Source organism: Aricia agestis, chromosome 19, assembly GCF_905147365.1.
Source record: "Aricia agestis chromosome 19, ilAriAges1.1, whole genome shotgun sequence".
In the NCBI taxonomy this organism is placed as follows: Eukaryota; Metazoa; Arthropoda; class Insecta; order Lepidoptera; family Lycaenidae; genus Aricia; species Aricia agestis.
This window is the reverse complement of record NC_056424.1, coordinates 9,475,720-9,496,113: the sequence shown is the minus strand read 5'-3', so window position 1 is coordinate 9,496,113 and position 20,394 is coordinate 9,475,720. Positions and strand designations below refer to the sequence as shown.

Genomic DNA, 20,394 nt, shown 5'->3' with positions numbered 1-20,394 from the left:
ATGCACAACGGAGTTATGAGCGTATGTCTTAATTGTTTTTATCCGTTTTCATCATAACAATAGGTAATTAATATGCAACATCTAAACGCTATAAAAACATAACATCTTTTTTGTAATGTTTTATGTGCTATTTGTTAATCAACGAAAATAATATCTATTAAATCTTAAAATTTACTTGTCTGGTACCTAATTTGTAGATGTTTGAAGAAGACCTTCAAAATTATCATGAATATGTTATAACTATTTATAAACCTTTTTATTCGTTTTTTTTTTATTTGCAAAGAAACGTTATGTTAAAGTTATTACGGCCTAGGTCTTATAAATATCAGATTGTTTTCGTCCATAAAGTCTGCTGTGGTTTTTTTTTTATTGTGTTTTTATTAATTCCTATTAATAAGTTTACCTACTTGGTACAATAGGATCTAACAATTTACGATTGTGTGTCTATGTTTGTCCCAGTGCAGCTACTTTTTGCTATAAATACTCTACGCCTTACATATTTAAAAACCTGAGATATGTCACAAAACTTAATAGAGATCTTGACACCTAAGATATACCCTATACCTACTATAATATAGTCAAAATCTTCAAATCAATAAAAAGTTTTGTGCTACTTTTCACGATTTGACTATAAACACCTTTGCATCTCATATTTCATAAGTCATTACGTGTAATTACTAAGTAACTTTTCATAATCATAGTAACCGTCCTACTTCAGCCAATTAAATGTTTTTATTTAAATGATTGAAGTTTATTATAATTGAACATAGAGTTAAAGAAAGACAAATATACTCACACTCACCATAGAAATAAACTTCAAATGATTATGATTTAACTCTTTGTTACCGTACAACCCGGTCAAAATATCTGTATAAGTACGTACCAAATTCGAAGGCATCATTATGACGCGGCCATGCTATAGCGTACCAGAGTCAGGCCCGGATTTGTAAATAGGCCGTATGGGCCTGGGCCTAGAGGCGGCAGTGTCCATAGGGGCCGCCAGATGCCGTACCCATGTACGGCATCTGCCGGCGGCGATGGCGGCGAAAATAAAGTGGCCTACACTCATAAAAATATAAATTTGACACTGACTAGAGTGCTCTGACATATTGCATCGGATAGTTTCGACAGAGTAGACAGAATTATAGAGTATGCCGACTTAGAACTGATGTTGAAATTTTTAAATTTGACGTATTATGACGAAAATCGTCGCTAGGGTTGTTAACTTATTACCTACGAATTTAAAAATATGACATATTCGATGGACGTGTTCCTCTTTGGTCGTATTGTTGTTTGTGTTTTGGCATATGCGATTAAAATTGTCAGAATCCAATTTTGAAATCTTTATTTTAAATATTTAAAAATAAATTATATCAGCCAGCGCGAGGCACATTCCGTTCATAATCCCAGTGAAACCCGACGAATTTGACAGATATTGAAACCTGTCCGTTTCTTTGCAGTCGAACTACTGGTCGTTATGTCTATTGTGGTTTCGATTTCGAAATTAAATAAAAATGTATAGAATTTGACATCACACTTTGCAAGCGCCATGACACTTATTTTGTGCTTATACGAGCTACTAAAATTGCTCAACTCCAGTCAATTCTCGTCAAATTAGACGTCACGACTACATCAAGCAATTTGCGGCAACAAGCAGCAATATTGCGCAATACAATATTGAGTGATGTGGCCATCGAATATGACATTGAGCGATATGAAATAAATTGCTTCATATTGCTCCACTAATTGCTCCAGATCGCTCCATTCGTGTCGCCGAACAATTATTGATGTAGTATGTAATTATTGCCCGTGTAAGCGCTTCTTTAGAAATTAGCGAATGCAATATTAAGCACTCAGCCGAGTCTAAAAATATTTTGCGGGTTGTACTTACCTATCCTTATTCATCATATTGTGTAGTATGTACTTACAACGTAATAACCTAACATTTTACATTATGTAAACTATGTACATTGCCTTTGCACGCTAGCGCCCCAACACGCGGAGTTACGAGGTAAATAATATATACATAGAATCATAGAACGTTCTTTCATTTACTGTACTATCAGAGCAAAATAAGTTATAAGAAGTAAAGTGATTTAAGCGGGCCCCTAGACGAGCAATATTATTGTGCAATATTACGCTTAAATTTTATTGAATAGTTTGTTTGACAATTAGATTGAAGGCGCGCGATGTTCAATATCAACCCTAGACGGTCAATAATATTACGCAATACGTGATATTGCACAATAAAATTGCTCGTCTAGGGGCCCGCTGGCGCTAAAGGTAGCTTTCCGATCATCGTAGTACGCGATCGCGACCGAAAAAAAATCAAATAAAATGTCACTTTATGACCTAGACTGTAGGTTTCATTTTCTACCGACATTGGTCTAGCGACCGCAGCAGCCGCTGCTTTGTAGTGGCGTAAAGCAAAATGAAACCTGTAGCCTAGTTCATAAAGTGAAATTTTATTTGAATACTTGTCGGTCCCAGTCGCGTGATGCGTAGATCATTTTCTCTCTCTGCTTGTAAAATAGTTTCGCTGATAGTACAAAATTTTATTTCTTATTGCGTACTTTTCATTGTTTTTCTTTACATTTCATTTTTACACTTGTCTGTTTAAAGCTTTATTCGTTTTTATTTTAACCCATTTGATTTGTTTGCTATAAAATGCTTTAAGAGCTAAGCGGTTAGCTGTAAAAACACGAAAACGCTTTGTCGATAGCTTTATTATTTAAATAACGAACTTAAAATTTTGGTTTTATGAGACAAAAATGTTAACACGTTAAATTACGACAATCTGTTGTCTCATTTTGACAACAGAAATTCTCGAAATCCTTAAATTTATATTATACTGTTGTTTATTTTCATAGAGAATGTACTGAGTGTTATTTTACAGTTGATGTGTTCCTAAACTGTAGTCAGTGCCGTTACGGTAGTCAAATCTTGTCTGTTATATAACGCTCAGTCCGTTCTCCATGCCTATGTTATTACCAACTATGCGTATTGAGTTGTGCTACAACGTGCAGCGAACGCGTCGTCGGAAGGGTCCCGGGCGAGCGAGGCGGGCGCGGGGGAGGGGCGCGGCTCGACGCTGCCCCGCACCAGCCAGCCCGCTACGTCGCCGGCACACAAGTTCTCGCCAGATGCATCGCCGAGTTCGTCGGTCACTAGCGAGGGCGCGCCGTGAGTATTGTGTGAGAGAGATAAGATGAGAGCAAGACATGTGTGTGAATGTAGGTACGTACGGGCGTTCAAGCATACTTACGTGTGTACAAGCCAGCCCGCTACGTCGCCGGCACACAAGTTCTCGCCAGATGCCTCGCCGAGTTCGTCGGTCACTAGCGAGGGCGCGCCGTGAGTATTGTGTGTGTAAGAGAGATAGGGAGTTATGTGCGTACGTGTGGGCATGTTAATGTGCGTAAGGGCGTGCACAGTTGCGTACATATTCAGCCCTCGTACGTACGTGCGTGCATATGGACATTCTTGCGTACTTCTGTGCGTACGCGAGTGTAACAATGTAACTCATCTAAGTGCGTACGTTCATTTTCACCAGTGTCTGTTCTTCTGCCTGTCTTATAATGTGCATGATAAAACTTAGATAGGTAACGTCTATTCGTCTCTAGAAGTCATATTAAAATATCTTTCTGTAAATATTTTAACTTGATTTTAATACATACGTCTTGCAAACCTTCAAGAAAATAACATATTCCCTGTTATAAAGCCGGCAAGCGAGTGTCCATGGGCGACGGTAGTTGCTTTCCATCAGGTGACCCATTTGCTCGTTTGCCCCCTTTTTTATTATAAAAAAAATACAATTCCAACATTTTCAGGTATCCACCCCAAAGCGGTTCTAACAACATCTCTGAGGCGACGTTCAGCATCAAGCCCATACTGAACGAGCTGCGCGAGCGACGGGAGGACTACGAGCGACTCGCCGAGAAGGTCGAGGCGATTAAAGTTAGTATAGCTTTTTGGTCTTTATGTCTACTACATAAGGGTTAGGTTCGAATGTCGAAGATTCATTTTAGATATTCCAAAAAGCGGCGGAAAGTTATGGACAGTATCGAATTAGACGCAACATAAGTCATGACTCAAAGATGAGACTGTGGATCTGTGTTTTCACTGTTTGCGTTACTCCGCAAACAGTGAAAATACAGATTCACTGTGTTTCACTGTATATTCCGAAAAAAAAACTATCCGTGTCTTTTCAAGGACCCCAAGGTAAATTCTTAATTTTGTTTTAATCAAGACTGAATGATTGAATGTTATATTTTCAGAATCTATCACAAGAGGTGTCCTTTCTGTCGGCGGCGCTGCAGGAGGAGCGGTTCCGGACGGAGCGGCTCGAGGAGCAGATCAACGATCTCACAGAACTACATCAAAACGAGGTATTCATCTATAAAGCCCCGTCCTCACGCTTGGCGTACACCACAAACACCAAACAGCGCGCAACACTGAATGTTTACCAAGCGTATGGAAACACCGCGAACACTCGAACTGTTCGCCAAATATTTTTTGATTTGTGAAGGAAAGCCGACACCGACGCCGAACAGTGGCAACCACAAACAGGAATAGGCAAACTCATACAAACACTCACCACATTTAGGCGTTTGATGTTTGCCATTGTTTGTCAAGTGTATCGACGGGGCTTTATATGTCCCTCTGGAATAAAAGTAGCATGCCAACCAGAAAAATTCGACTCATTGCTTAATTGGCCTATTAATTAATTATTGGCCTATCGCTCTTATACACTATAAATATTTTTGTTACTTACCCGAAATTTATTGGTATTTAGTTACTTGCGTGAGCAGCTTACCTATATCTTCGTGTATAACTCCAAGCAAGAGATAATTTTTTGTGTGTCCTCTGGATGGCAACAAGACCAAAATCCACGTCCTAACCTAGGTTTTGTCCGTAAAGTCGGTTTTTTATATGAGTATTATAAAGAATGAAAAAGTTACTTCAATATAAACACAATTCAGTTTTAAAAAATCCTTACATAACACAACTCTAACATTAATTCCAGGTGGAGAATTTGAAGCAGGCGTTGACAGACGTGGAGGAGAAGGTGCAGTATCAGAGTGAAGAGCGGATACGCGACATACACGAGGCGCTCGACCTGTGCCAGACTAAGGTGAGTGCCAGTCGGTCACAGTTGAAGTAGACAATTTGTCACCGCAGATATGTTACATGATTAATAAGTTCAACTAGTAAAGTACTTAGTACTAGATAATTAAAAACAACCCCCCTTACCTATGAAAAAATTAATGAACATAAAATAAGTTTATTAGCATCATCTTACTTTCAAATACATAAAAATTTAGGACTAATAGAGTGGCGTGGCGAGTGTTTTTAAGTACCAATAGAATCGATTCATTGACCTCACATACAGTCTGATTGTCTTTGTCTGCGGTATTGGAATAAAGGTAACATTTATACGTGGGAGAGCCATGCTTCACAGCAACAGCGCTTGCGCTGTGTTTCGCCGAGTGAGTGAGTTTACTGGAGGCCCAATCCCCTACCCTATTCCCTTCCCTACCCTCCCTTATTCCCTTCCCTTACCTTCCCTTCCCTACCCTCCCCTATTACCCTATTCCCTCTTAAAGGGCCGGCAACGCACCTGCAGCTCTTCTGATGCTGCGAGTGTCCATGGGCGACGGAAGTTGCTTTCCATCAAGTTTGCTCGTTTGCCCCCTTATATCATAAAAAAAAAAATAACAGGCAAATACAGCAAACCTTATATTCGATACGTAAATAATAATGAAAGGACTCATTTCTAATATCATTTAACATTATTAATGCCAAATAATTTAACACTTTAGATCGGCAAGCTCGAGCAGTACATGTCGGGGGGCGGGGCGGGGGGTGGAGCGGGCGGCAGCGGGGAGGCGGCGGCGCTGCCCCCGCGCCTGCTGCTCGTCAAGCTCATCAATGTCGCGCTGACGCTGCTGCAGCTGGCGTTGCTGCTCGTGGCTACCGTGGCCGGCGTAGCCATGCCCTTCCTACGCACCAGGTATGTAGACAGATCAGATATAGTGGTGTAACTCGAGTTTAACCTGAGCTGAATTAGCTCGACTGACGGAGCTTAGCGGTGCCGAATTGACCAATCACCATGCTCGAAATCTTCGCTCCGCTTCGCTGTCATTCCGCTGGAATAGCACGATTGGTCAATTCGGGCACCGCTAAGCTACGCTCCGCGTCAGTGGAAACGCACCCTAACGCTAGTGTTTAACGTGGCTCTGACGTGGCATTAACGTAAGGGCGGGACACATAAACACGATACGACGTCGTGTCGTACCACGATGCGGCGTCGTTTCACGATGTGACGTCGCGTCGTGGGAATCTACGTCTAGCATCGTAAATGTGTAACGTGCCACGATACACGGCACGACGTCGCGTCGTAGAAACTCACGATGTGTTCCTGTGTCAGTGCCTCAGTTGTTATTCAAAATTCATAGATGGTGCCGCATCGTGGTACGACACGACGTCGTATCGTGTTTATGTGTCCCGTCCCTAATAGTAGACAGTACCCACCAGTAGCAACGCTCTGCTCCTTTGCTACTGGTATCTACTGCCTCCGGCGTGGCTATGCCCTTCCCGTGCACTGTATAGTACTAAATAAATTCTTAGCATGATGAGAAGTCAGAAAAACTCGCTCAAACGAGCAAACGGGTCACCTGATGGAAAGCAACTTCCGTCGCCCGCAGCAGCAGAAGAGCTGCAGGTGCGTTGCCGGCCTTTTAAGAAGGAATAGGGGAGGGTAGGGATGGGAAGGGAAGGGAATAGGGTAGGGGATTGGGCCTCCGGTAAACTCACTCACTCGGCGAAACACAGCGCAAGCGTTGTTTCACGCCGGTTTTCTGTGAGAACGTGGTAGTTATCCGATCGAGCCGGCCCATTCGTGCCGAAGCATGACTCTCCCACGTCTAAAATGTAGTATTCGATGTAGTTTAATAAATTGCAAACATTTTTTAAGTGAAACCAACGTCAAACGCGTTGTTATTGGTCAATATTCTAAAAATTCAATCGTTTTACGTTTAAGAGAATGCTATTTGGCTGTTCGGTGCTAGATGATTTGGGCTGGATCGAAGCAGTTGGATAAAAATACACCAGGCGAAAAGGAGATTAATTTTCATATATAAGTTGTACATTCAGTCTAGAGCCTATAGCCGAGACGTCTTTATCGCTTCTTTATAGAATCGCCGATCAAAAAGTATGGAATTGACATAAGACGAGTGAACGTCATATTAACGTACAGTTAGTTTTTATTATTCGTAGCGTACAGTACTCCCAAATTAATAATGCGCACGGAAATCTTCGCTAATTGTAATCACGAAAACACTCGAATCAATGAAACTTGCATTTTGCACCTTGTTCAAAGGAAATAGAAGTACCAAGTATATAATATCATATAGCCGGTGGCTGTCCGTTGTCGCTAACTCACCGGGAACCCATCGCGGCGTTACCATGGTAACGTCCAAGCAACGTCAAGCGCCTCTACGTCGCTGCAAAGCGCTGTTTTTCTTAAAGTTATGTTTAAAACAGCGTTTGCAGCGACGTCTTCGTGAAATACGACAGTTGCCGAAAAATTACGAAAATTTCTATGCGCATTATCAAGGCTAATTTACATTGATACAGTAGCTGGCGCCAGCATCACTGGATTCCGTCGCTGGATCAGCACTGTATCAATGTAATCATGTTTCAATCCAGTCCAGCATCCAGTATCCAGCACTGGATCGAAATAGACCGGCTGCCTATTTTTCGATTTTTTTTTCACTTTGGGAGCACTGTACGCTTCTGATAATTTTATTTACTAGCCATTACATTTCCAGGGTGCGAGTGTTAACCACCAGCCTGTGCGTGATGGTGGGCGTGATGGTGCTGAAGCAGTGGCCGGAGGTGTCCCAACTGTCGGAGCACTTGGTTCGCAGGCTCAAGGAGTACTTGCTAGACAAGCACCACGACAGGTAATAATGCCGGGGAACTGGCCGACTGGTCGACAAAACTGGCCAAAAAAGTCGAGAAGGTGGCCGACACGATATCGATCAAACCACATTAGCCGACTGGTAGCCGACAAAAATGGCCGAAAAGAGCAAATTGTTGCCTGCCTACTGGTATTCAATGCAGACCATATTAACCGACAGATTGCCGACTTAACTGGCCAATAAAAGTCGAGAAGGTGGCCGACACGGTATCGATCAGACTGTATTAGCCGACTAGCCAGCGAGTGGCCGACGATATTGGCCGTCAGATTGCCGACAATATTGGTCGATACGGGCCTGTTGCCGACAACATGGCCATTCGTCGACAATTCTCGCTGAAAATTCAGACGGCTACTACCGACAAAAATCGGAGGCCGAATTACTGTTCTTTTATGCAGATACTTACTCGTTAAGTTAATTTGAACTAACAGATGTTTTAATTAAATTAAACATCCAGACTTTTTTGCGACGTGTTGTGATTGTACGGTCGGTAAAGTTCGGCGTAATGTGAAATAGTGAGATAGTGTTTTGTAATAACTGTTTAGTATAGACGTCCCTTTTTACTCTCCTCTCTGTCTTGGGTATTGTGTGAATTCGTGCGATAAATATTTTAATATAACTTACTAATAAAATATTTACACTGCGTATACAGACGTTAATTAACAATGTTTTGTTTGTGTCTGATATGTTACAAAAGTTGACAGATAAGGACAAAATATTGTATAACTTTCGTTCTTGGTATTCACAGTGTTGATATTTTAGTAAGAGGTATATACAGAGTGTAACAAAACTCACTTAGTTTTGTTATAAATTATAATACTCACACACCCTGTGTATGAGTCCTCTCTATAGAGTGAAAGTAGCAGCGTTTATAGTAGCTTAGCTTTTTTATTCTTTAGTATGAATAAAATCATGACGCTGGACCTCTTGCCCCTACAAATCACAAAAAAATGATCTTTCAGTACTGCTACTTTCACTGTGAACTCTCTATTAGGTACTTTCCCTGAAGTAATATCACTTCGTTTTCTTACACCCTGTATAGTCCGCGCAATCCACGAAGACGCGCCCCACTACTCCTCCTAATCGTTTATAGTATATGTGTGCAAGCTTTCGCCAATGTTTGAGTGTTATCGGTACACTCTAATTACCTATGAGTGCACGCTCACACTACAATAAATAGACCAATTAAGAAAAAGCGTCACGGTCAAAGGGAAAAATGCTCACCCAAAAAGTGATTGTTGAGAGCGAAGTTCGTGGATTGCACGGACTTGTGGTATTAGTGCATGAGTTATCACAATGCTCTCTTCGATTCATGCATTTGTCTTACTGTGAGATATTATAACCAAGGACGTTTATTGTTTGGTAATATTATAACCAAAACTTCTATAAGAATTCTTACTAAACGATTAAATTCTCAGCATTCGTTTTCCATGGTTGTGCAATGTATTAACCATTTACTAATTTATTTATGTAATTAATATGTACTAACGTTTATTTTATACATACTAATAAAAAATTGTACAACGAATAAGCATGTTTTATTCTTGTTTGATATGTTGAAAAAGTAGCTTGACAGAAGCACAAAATTTTGTTTAGCTTATTTATTGTATAACTTTTTCTATTTAAGTGGGTACATAATACATTATTATATTTTTCAGTGTTTTATCTATATAAATTATTTAACAAAGCCCAGCTTTGAAAATATTAACGTAGTAACGTAGTAGAAAATATATACTATCAGAGAAGTTGATTCCAATGCAAATCGGGGACCTAAGTAGTTTGGTTGCGTTACGTCAAACCCAGCTGACAGATCACAATTATAGTTTGTGCGTTTTAAGATGATATGGGTGACACATTATAATTGACAATAGTAGGGAAGTTACCTAAGAAAATGAATCGATAATTTAAAAATATCGAATCACTTCGTAAAGGAATTGCAATCGAAATTATCGATTTCGTACTGACGTTTCAGAGTGGCGCCGGCGATTTAAAATGGCCGCCCTTTTTAGCGATTTGATTTCGATTCAACAGTGTCAATCTCTATTGGCTTATGTTCCATTTCATGCATCTGACATTTTTCAAATATTTTCGTAATAATAATTTTCACAGTTAAAATTTCTAATTTTATATTAATAAGTTAGCATTAAGCAATTTTTCATTTTTATTCATTTACAATTATAGGAAACATTTGTTTTTGTAGATGGAATATAATTTATTACATTTAGATTTTTTTTGTTTTCTTGTAAAAAAAACCCGTAGCAAGGAACATGAAAACTGTCACCCATATCATCTTAAAACGCACAAACTATAATTACACTGCTAAGTATATGTGTCCTGAATAATATTCTAGTCATACTGATACATTTCTCACAGTGAAATAATTGTCATTTTCTTCTTATGTATGTAAATATACTGTCTAAGATAATGTAGGTAAACCAAAGATATATAAAAGTTGAATAATATACTAATCGCATTTTGTTACATGTTGTGGACGGTATTTTGACGTTAATTGTGCACAGTGTCTCTTTTTTTTAAATTCAAAAGACTTCAAAATAAAGTTTTTATAATATATAATGATTTAATAAAGCATTTCGTTCTCAAAATTAATTAAAAAATTATATAACTACACGAAGAATATCGTCCTAACAGTTCATGCTTGTTTTAACATTGTATTATATTTTATACTAAACACGCTTGCAAGTACAACCTTATTATAATATTATAATATATCAAAGCTTATTCTGTATCAAACTGTATAGAATACTATACAATAAATATAATTTGTTAACAAAATATACTATTTTGTTTGGGTCTCTTTCTTGGGTGTTGGATGTGATTGCAATATTTTTGTTTATTTTTTTTTATTTAATTTGTTTTTTTTTTGTTACTTCAGGTATGAATGCAAGTCGTTGTGTGGTTGACGAATCGATGGCGTGTTTTGAAACGGTGATATTGCAATTTTATCCTCGGTAGTCCGAAAGAGCAAACGAAATGTCCAGCATTTGTGAAGAAACTGGACGTACGAGACACAGTCAGTCAGAAATTGTGTTAAGTTGACTGTACACGGAGAAAAATAAATATTAAACACTGTCGATGCTCGAAACATTCCAGGGGAAATTTTAACTAAATTATGCTACTAATACGCATCAAGATATATTTATTTTTCTAGATTGTAAAACGTATAGCAAAATTTGTAAATAAATTGAAATTAAATTATTGTTTGGAATAAATTGGTTATGAAAATGGTGAAGCGATATTTGTTCCTTGTTATTTTTAAGTGTAATCAGACGAGCGTCCGACTTAGTGATACGAAGGAGTTTTTTTAACTTTCTTAACTTATAATTTGTCAATAGATTCTATTCCTAAGTATTACTTAGCAAAATCATACTCATTTTAAAACAAAGCAATAAATGTATACAAGAATAAGTAGCTAGAGATTTTCTAAACTTTCTATCCTATTCTAAAATTTCTTAACTGTCTATATTAGTGTACAATCAGGGACAAAATTTTACAAAGAAAAAATCTTTGCAAAATTGTTATGAGGAAGAAATAATATTTTAGAATGCGTAGAATTTTTCTCGCTGACTGTATATCGAAACTTGAATGACTTGTTCAAGTGAGTGAGTGATACTATTCTGTAAATTTTGGTTGAAAGGACTCGAATCAGTAGTTTTACCAAGAGTTAAAAGCTATAGTGTTTATCGATACCTCGATGCCGACTACGTAAATATTTAGTATGGCGATTTTACTTCCGCAAGTAACCGCTAGAGGCGCTGTAAAATTTGCCATACTAAATATTTACGTAGTCGGTATCGAGTATCGCTATACTATAGCTTTAAACTCATGGTAGAGCTACAGCTTATAAATATACCTATAGGGTGTTAGAATTTTTAGTTGCTCTTCGGATGCACATTGTACATAGTATATAATATTGTTATTGTAAAGGTATGATTTAAGCTTCTCAGAGATCATAAAACGATGAAAATAGCATTATTTCTGTCATGTTTTGTGCAAAGTATCCGTAGAAAATTCGTGATATTTTATTTTGTGGCGTGAATAAGGCGTGTGCACTAACTACAGTAGCAATTTTCTGTAACACTTCTGTCGGCAGGTGTACCATAAAAGTGTAGTGTATGTAATGATTGTCCCGTCGACTTATTGTATTATAAAATTATCATTTTGTTAGTGTCTGGATCCAGTTTTGTACCTTTTTAAATTAGCCGTTATACTCTCAATACATTCTCATCGAAAGCAAACTAAACTTACAAAGTTTCAATTAAAATAATTGTATCGAACAAAATTGTCATTCTTGTAATGTGCTCATACCTACCTTTCCGGGGTTATCCTTATTATTAAGATTACGGCACTTGATAATATCTTTTAAAATTCTTTTGATGTTGAACGTTTTCGTCAATTTTTATTATTATCAAAATTTTATACACACTGGAAAAAGTGTTTTTCAAATTTGTAATTTTATAAATATTTAGCGATATTATTATTGTTTGATAATCGATACTATATGTGGCTGTAATTTGTAAAAATGAATATATATACTATTTTTCCTGTCGCTCCTCTATCATAATTAATTTTTGTAATATTTTGGCCTGCCCTAATACTAATTTCAAATAGTTGGTATGAATAATCATTAGGACAATGTATATTATAGAAAGACATTCCAAATTTCGCTGTATAGATTCATGTTACATTTCTCAATCTTTTGTATACATTGTTGTATATATGTATTGTCTGTGCCGTACTTGATTTGAAATATATTTATTTTTTTAAAAACAAAATTAGGGTATGTTTTCATATGCATGATTTAAAGGTTTTGTAAGCTTTTCGAATATCGTTTGTTTTGCACAACGTGTCAATTGAAAAGCATGATAATAGGATTATTATACGTGTATAGACGCATGTCTTTATACGATCCCAACGATGTATACGTCTACCGTTACTTATTTTATCCCTGACCATTATGCTAACAGCTTAAGGTTTATATTCGTATAACTCAGTGGTAAAATAATGGATGGTAATTGACTTGTTCGATTTTTGTTGCCGTCTATGATTTGAATTACATCACAATACTATTTATTATATTGTTTCATTTTCCTTCCTTAAGACTGCAGAGAAGAATAATCTAAAAATTAGTGGGTAGGTCGAAAAAATTGAACGCAAACAGCTCTTGAACGCAAAATATTTATTTATAAAAATAGACAAAAATATAAATTAATTTGGGCCACTTGCGCCAGCCTAGGCTCATCTATAATAAAAAATATTACAAAACGATTAATGTTTTGTCTTTGTCTTTAGAGTGACTTTTAAATATGTTAGACAAAAACAAAACATCGTGCGTATCTATTGTTGTAAATATGTTAATTAGTGAGAGAGTAAAATATTATTTAATTCACTATTAAATTTTAGGCTGGCTCAAGTGGAGCTTACGGCCGCACGCAATAAACATTTTAATGATTACTTAAGTAGTCATTTTTGAAAACTTTAATAGGGTCTCTGTTTTAGAACCTTCAGACTTAATTAATCACTGACCTTCTAAAGTAATGATTTACCCCTTACTAATAAGTAAATTTACGCAGCATACAACTATTTGGGTCAATTTATAGGTACTAGCGCAGAGTCGAAACGCATCGAAGTGAATTATCAAAACTGAACATAACCTTAAATCCAAAGCATTAACGCACATAATATTACTTCTGAGAATTTAAAAAGGCTCGACCGACGCTTTTTGGTGCCCGCGCATTCATGCGCCTACAAGCGAATTTTCGCGTCACCACTGTAGGCACTCGGCGAATCCGCGCGCATTCGTTCGACTTGTTGCGAATTTGACGCTTCGATGCGCTTCGACTCTGCTCTATTATAAATTGACCCTTTAAGATTTGCTTTATCTGCCATAATATTATGACGTTTCCAATATACCAGACATAGACAAGCAGACCTTACCAATGTCTCTGAGTGCAGCCGTCAATATACAATATTTGGTAACGCTTATTCCTTAGCAGAAGCTACAGATATGGACCGTGGTAGTGGCACCAGGTTTTCAGGTTTCGGCGGCAGGGCTGGTTTTTCCACAATCTGGGGACCAAAGCCCGAGTCGTCCAAATCTTCGTCTTGTATTTCCGCGCTGTTGTCCAATGATGGTTTCGACCTGACAAACACATAAGTCTAAATAGGTAACTTTGCATGCAATTAGCACACAAACGTATATGGGCAAAGAGAAGAAATAGGATAGAAAATAACACATCAATTTACTACTTCCAGTGTAACTAAAATGATACTACACTACAGTAAAAGTAAATCAGACATAAATAATAAAAATACAGATTTTAAGCTAAATAAGTGTTAGTCTTACCGAGAGTGAAGTTAACCCGACCATAGACCAAACACGGTTACCATCACCAAACATTCACCAACACAAAATGCACCATTAACAAAGAAAAATAATCCCATGTTATCAGAGACATGAAAATTTGTATAAAAGTGATCAGTGTAGAGTTCAGACCGAATAAAAAAGCTTGTTGAGCGCGTGTAGCAAGACGTATAAAAATAGAAAACAAATGGTATTTATTTCAGGCATATACCTATATACATAAACATGTAATATGCTAAGCGCCCACATACGGTTTTGCTCGATAGTTTTACTCCAAATCAAGGAATAACCGCCGTGTGGACCGCAAAACTGACAGCTCGAAGGCTCGCTTAAATAAGTCAAATATGTCATTTCCTTCGATTCGGAGTAAAACTATCGAGCAAAACCGTATGTGAGTACTTAGCATTACACATCACAAGTAATTTTGACGGCAAGGCGTAGTCTCAACAGCTGTTTGTTTCGCAACACTATGTATTTTTTTATTTGGTCTGAGGTATAAAGGTAATTATTACACCAAGAGTATTATGAAGAAAATATTTAAACCCCACAATACCTTTTTTTTTTCGCGCCTTAAATAGGTGTATTTACTGACGAAGGTTTAAAATAAAAAGAGTTTTATATCAATTCCGATTTATTCATTATTTGCTTACAAAGTTTAATATTGACATGTGTGAAGTAGCAGCAAACTTAAGTTAATAAAATAATATGTGAAGTGGCAACACCGCGCTTCCGCCCGGCGTAGGCGCCATCATCTGTGTCTTGCATTGACATTGACCTTTTCGTTTCCGCGCTCTGGCTGGTACTTGTGCCAGCCAGAGCGCCGCGTGTGAACTCTCTCTCTCTCTTTCCAAAAATATATTTTGTCAAGTTCCTAATTAAGTATCTTGGTTATTGAATACAAATCGTTCTATAGGAATACCCTTTTCATTTAACGCCTTTACAAGGTTTCACACGCGAGTTATACACGAAGGCGCGGCGTGGCGGAAGCAAGCACGCCATTTTGTTCAAATTCCACTATCTACTTCGAGGGCGTGGAGGCGACGGGCAATAAGCGGCGGAGGCCCATCACGTTGCCGACGATCACAACCGCACCAGTCCAGCTAAATGGAATAAAGTGGCGTGAAGAAAAGAGGTGCACCGGGACGCTGAGACACCGCGTGGCAACAAGCGGCGGAGGCCCACCACGCTGTGCAGGCGCATATCCACATCCACAACGCACGACTCGGAGGCACCGGGACGCTGAGACACCGCGTGGCAACAAGCGGCGGAGGCCCACCACGCTGTGCAGGCGCATATCCACATCCACAACGCACGACTCGGAGGCACCGGGACGCTGAGACACCGCGTGGCAACAAGCGGCGGAGGCCCACCACGCTGTGCAGGCGCATATCCACATCCACAACGCACGACTCGGAGGCACCGGGACGCTGAGACACCGCGTGGCAACAAGCGGCGGAGGCCCACCACGCTGTGCAGGCGCACATCTACAACGTACGACTCGGAGGCACCAGGACACTGATACACCGCGTGGCAACAAGCGGCGGAGGCCCATCACGCAGTTAATTTGGTCAGTTTGTTCCATTTATTCCGATGTTCATTCACTTATCCATTCCATATACATATTCCAATCCTAACACCTAGAACTGAGTACTAGATTGGTTCAGTTTTGGATTTAAATACTGATAAACACGTTGCATATTTTGTGCCTAGTTTATGCACTAAGCACATATTGGTTCTACATTCTAATTTAAAGGGTAAACAATACAAAATACCTTTCCATAATACAAAGTAGGTTACTTAGTTATTATTGAGTGGTTTAGCACAAATTTCAATATTGTTTCATTAAAATCATTGAGTATTTGTAAGCTCAATCTAATTTTATTATAAATATTGCATTAATTGCATTTCTTTGTCGAGACAGCGGCTGCAGTATAAAGTTTGCATGTCAATTGCTGTAACAAATATTATACATTGGGTAACTGCTAATTCCAGTTGTGTGGCATACGTGCGAGACTGCACCTTTGTGCGGAGTGAGACTGCAACAAGTCTACAAGCTTCGTGTTCATATCTTGCTGCTACATCGGGCACCTCATCATCATCGGTCATCGTCATCACTCGCATTTAAGTATTGTTTTGATTTTTGTTGGCTGCATTATTATTGGTTCCAAATATGTCAGTTTCATGTGAGGATTCTAGTAAGCTCACTGTGGAGGAAAATGAAAGGAAACTTATCAGGAAGCGAGGTATTTGTAAACAAAAATTAACACATTTTAAAAAATATTTAGAAACATTAGAGTCATCTCTTTCAGCTGTAAAGATTTGTGAGTTAAATTTGAGATTATCTAAAATAGAGGAATTGTACACAGAATTTGATCTCATCCAATCTGAAATCGAAATTATCTCCCAAATTCCAGAGCATCAGTTCACGGAGCGGGAGGAGTTCGAACTCACTTATTTCGAAACATTGGCAACTGCACGCGAGCTGAGCGGCCGCCATGCAGAGGCTAATGCTACGAGCAACACTACGGGCAGCGAGACGGGTACAGTACTTGCCGCACCAACAGGTCTGAAATTACCCACTATTAAGTTGCCTACATTTTCTGGTCAGTATCAAGATTGGCTTGAGTTTCATGACACATTTACCTCTCTTATACACAACAATAACACAATACCAAATATCAATAAGTTTCATTATTTGAGGGCTGCGTTAAAGGATACAGCGGCTTTAGTCATACGTTCTCTTGAATTTTCCTCGGAAAACTATGAAGTTGCTTGGGACTTGCTGTGTGATAGGTTTAATAATGATCGAGTGTTAGTTAACAGTCACATCACTAATTTGTTTAATATGCAACCAATTTACAAGGAATCGGCCCAGGCTTTGCGGGGCATAATTGATAGTACTAATCAAAATCTCAGGGCTCTAAATACCCTGAAGCTGCCTACAGATCAGTGGGACATACTCATTATTCATTTTGTAGCTGCTAAATTGGACCCTAGCACAAATAGGGAATGGGAGGAAGAGAGAAACAAAATGAAAGTTCTTCCGACCCTTAAAGATTTTTATGAATTTTTGAAATCTCGTGCAGACATGCTGGAGGCTATGGGTGAGACAAACCTCAAACCTAAACAACATAAAACGTTTATTACCTCTCTGCAGCAGAGCAATGCTAATACTAGTACTAGTAGGTTTGCTTGTCCAGTATGTAAAAACAAGCACTCAATTTATAAATGTTTTAAATTTAAATCATTTTCCACTCCTATGCGAATTCAAAAGGCTAAACAATTAGATTTATGCATAAATTGTTTGCGTTCAGGACATAAAGAAAGGGATTGCAAATTAGGGCCATGTCGTATTTGCTCGCAACGACATAACTCGTTATTACATGGACAGCAGCCAAGTTCTACTTTGGATTCAGCTGCAAATACCTCGTCCAGCGTAGTGCTCGCAGCGGCTGCACCACAGCCCGCTGCCCCTGCACCGTCGCTCGCACCCCCCGCATCTGTCTCGTCTCATAGTGACATAACTCTGTCGAATACAGGAGGTAAAGTTGTTTTGCTTTCGACGGCTCTGCTAAAGGTTAAAGACAAGTATGGGAAGGAACACCATGTGCGGGCTTTGCTTGACAATGGAAGCACGGCAAGCTTCATAACAGAAAGCTTATGCACTAAATTGCAATTGCCATTTTATTCTACTGCTGCGTCGGTAGAAGGATTAAATTATCAGTCTTCACGTATAACTAAACGTTGTGAAATAAATATTGCTTCACGCATGTATCCATACAATGCGAATGTCAGTTGTTTTATAGTCCCTCACATAACTCAAAACTTACCTACTATGATAATTGATGTCTCATCATTCCAAATCCCCTCTGAATTGAATTTAGCTGACCCGATGTTCCACACCCCTGAAAAAATCGAAATGCTGCTAGGTGCTGATATATTCTGGAATGTTTTATTGAATAACAACATTTCTTTGGGTAAGCACAAGCCCACACTTAGCGATACGAAGCTGGGATGGTTGGTCTCAGGTTCTGTACCGAGTTATCAAGGTATCCCTAAGCACTTCACCGTCCACTGCCATCATTTGTGTGAGAATCAACTCCACTTTGAGATGTCTAAATTTTTCGAGTCTGAAACAATTAATAGACCTGAGAGTTTAACTCCTGAACAGAAACAGTGCGAACAAGATTTTGTTGCCAATACAAGGCGAGATAGTGAGGGCAGGTTTGTGGTAAAAATACCTTTTAAAGAGGATCCAGATACACTGGGGGACTCATACATTTCTGCTAGGGCTCAGTTCTTAGCAGTAGAACGAAAGATGGCGCGACAGCCGATTTTACAGGAAAGGTACAAAACCTTTATTAAAGAATACTATGACATGGGTCACATGAGTGAGGTAGGTCATGATATTACTAGGCCCACACCATATTTCATGCCTCATCATGCTGTGTGCAATGAGGAGAGCACTAGTACAAAACTAAGAGTTGTATTCAACGCTTCAAATCCCACATCAAATGGGAAATCCTTAAATGATTTACAGATGGTAGGGGCAACTGTCCAAGATGATTTATTCTCGATTCTAATCCGATTTAGATTGCATAAGTATGTTCTTTGTGGGGACATTGAAAAAATGTATAGGCAAATATTAATTTGTCCTTCGCAGCGTCATCTGCAACATATATTATGGCGTTTTAACACGAACGACCCAATAACAAAATATACCTTGAATACTGTCACATATGGCACAGCATCGGCTCCCTTCTTAGCCACAAGGTGCTTAAGAAAGCTTGCTGAGGAGTGCAATGACCCTCAAGTTAGCAAAGCCATTGCTAATGATTTTTATATAGATGACTACATTTCGGGTGCTGACTCCATAAGTCAGACGGTAGATATAGCAAAGGGTGTAATAAATGAATTAGAATCCGCAAAATTTAAACTAAGGAAATGGCGGTCTAATAGCCCGCAAATTTTAAATAAAATTCAAGGTGCAATTGGAGCGAACGAATCAATCCAATTTCATGATAATAGTACAAAGGCTTTAGGCTTGCGTTGGGCATGTGATGATGATCAATTGTATTTTACAGTTCCTGACATTTCACATAGTCAGTCCATGCCGACGAAACGGACAATCTTGTCCACGCTAGCTCAGATTTTCGACCCTTTGGGGCTTATAAATCCATATATATTACAGGCAAAACTTATTTTAAAAAAGGTCTGGGAGTGTAAAATAGGCTGGGAGGACCCACTACCTCCAGAAATTCAATTAGAATGGTCAAAATTTCTTAAAGCGTTGCCAGACTTAAACAATTTTAAAATACCTAGACGTATGTTAGGGAATTCGGCAAAAATTGAACTTCATTCATTTTGTGATGCATCTGGTCAAGCGTACAGTGCATGCATATATGTTCGCACACTCTCTAGTGATCAGACATTCTCTGTTCATTTAGCTGCCGCTAAGAGTAGAGTTCAGTCAGCTCGAAAGACTACTATACCTCGGTTAGAGCTCTGTGGAGCTCTACTGTCGGCACGACTTACAAAAAAGGTGAATAAGGCGCTCAGTTTGTACAGGGTCATTGACCGGGTGGTATTCTGGTGTGACTCTACCATTGTTATTAGTTGGATTAAAACAGAGTCTTCAAAGCTTAAGGCTTATATTAGGAACAGAGTGGACGAGATAGCTGAATGTTCTGATCCTTTGTCATGGCGTTACGTGCCTACAGCTCTCAATCCAGCCGATATAGGGTGTAGAGGCCTCGATGCCACTCAGCTTCTGCACGAGCAGAGGTGGTGGTCCGGCCCGTCTTTCCTTAAATACGACGAGTCAACATGGCCAGAGAATCCTGTAAAAATAAAGGAAGAATTACTACCTGAGGTAAATAAAAGAAATTTAGCTTCGTCCATTCCTTGCGATGTCGCACTGTCATCTCAAGTAACTTCCAGCGTCTCTAGTGAGATGGGAAATTGGATAGAAAGGTTTTCAAATTTTTGCAAACTACAGAGAGTCATGGCATATATTCAGCGCTTCATATA

The 20,394-nt window shown here is 38.9% G+C and overlaps 2 protein-coding genes across 6 annotated transcripts in view; one reads left to right on the top strand and one right to left on the bottom strand.

Moving 5' to 3' along the window:
• Positions 1 to 11,351, top strand: part of LOC121736835 (transmembrane and coiled-coil domains protein 2) — a 60,084-nt gene extending 48,733 nt beyond the window's left edge. For 3 of the 5 annotated variants that reach the window (XM_042128258.1, XM_042128262.1, XM_042128261.1), the window contains 8 exons: positions 1,988 to 2,011; positions 3,027 to 3,183; positions 3,831 to 3,957; positions 4,278 to 4,388; positions 5,027 to 5,134; positions 5,823 to 6,013; positions 7,833 to 7,967; positions 10,876 to 11,351. In XM_042128258.1, coding sequence (XP_041984192.1) covers positions 1,988 to 2,011; positions 3,027 to 3,183; positions 3,831 to 3,957; positions 4,278 to 4,388; positions 5,027 to 5,134; positions 5,823 to 6,013; positions 7,833 to 7,967; positions 10,876 to 10,903 — 881 coding nt within the window. In that variant the 3' untranslated portion in view covers positions 10,904 to 11,351. The remainder of the gene's footprint in view (positions 1 to 1,987; positions 2,012 to 3,026; positions 3,184 to 3,830; positions 3,958 to 4,277; positions 4,389 to 5,026; positions 5,135 to 5,822; positions 6,014 to 7,832; positions 7,968 to 10,875) is intronic. The other 2 variants (XM_042128260.1, XM_042128259.1) reach the window with 2 other exon arrangements.
• A 1,827-nt stretch (positions 11,352 to 13,178) lies between these two features.
• The window catches only part of LOC121736834 (plastin-2), a 70,475-nt gene continuing 63,259 nt past the window's right edge, over positions 13,179 to 20,394 (bottom strand). The window contains exon 15 of the mRNA XM_042128256.1: positions 13,179 to 14,142. Within this exon, the coding sequence (XP_041984190.1) occupies positions 13,983 to 14,142 (160 nt within the window). The 3' untranslated portion in view covers positions 13,179 to 13,982. The remainder of the gene's footprint in view (positions 14,143 to 20,394) is intronic.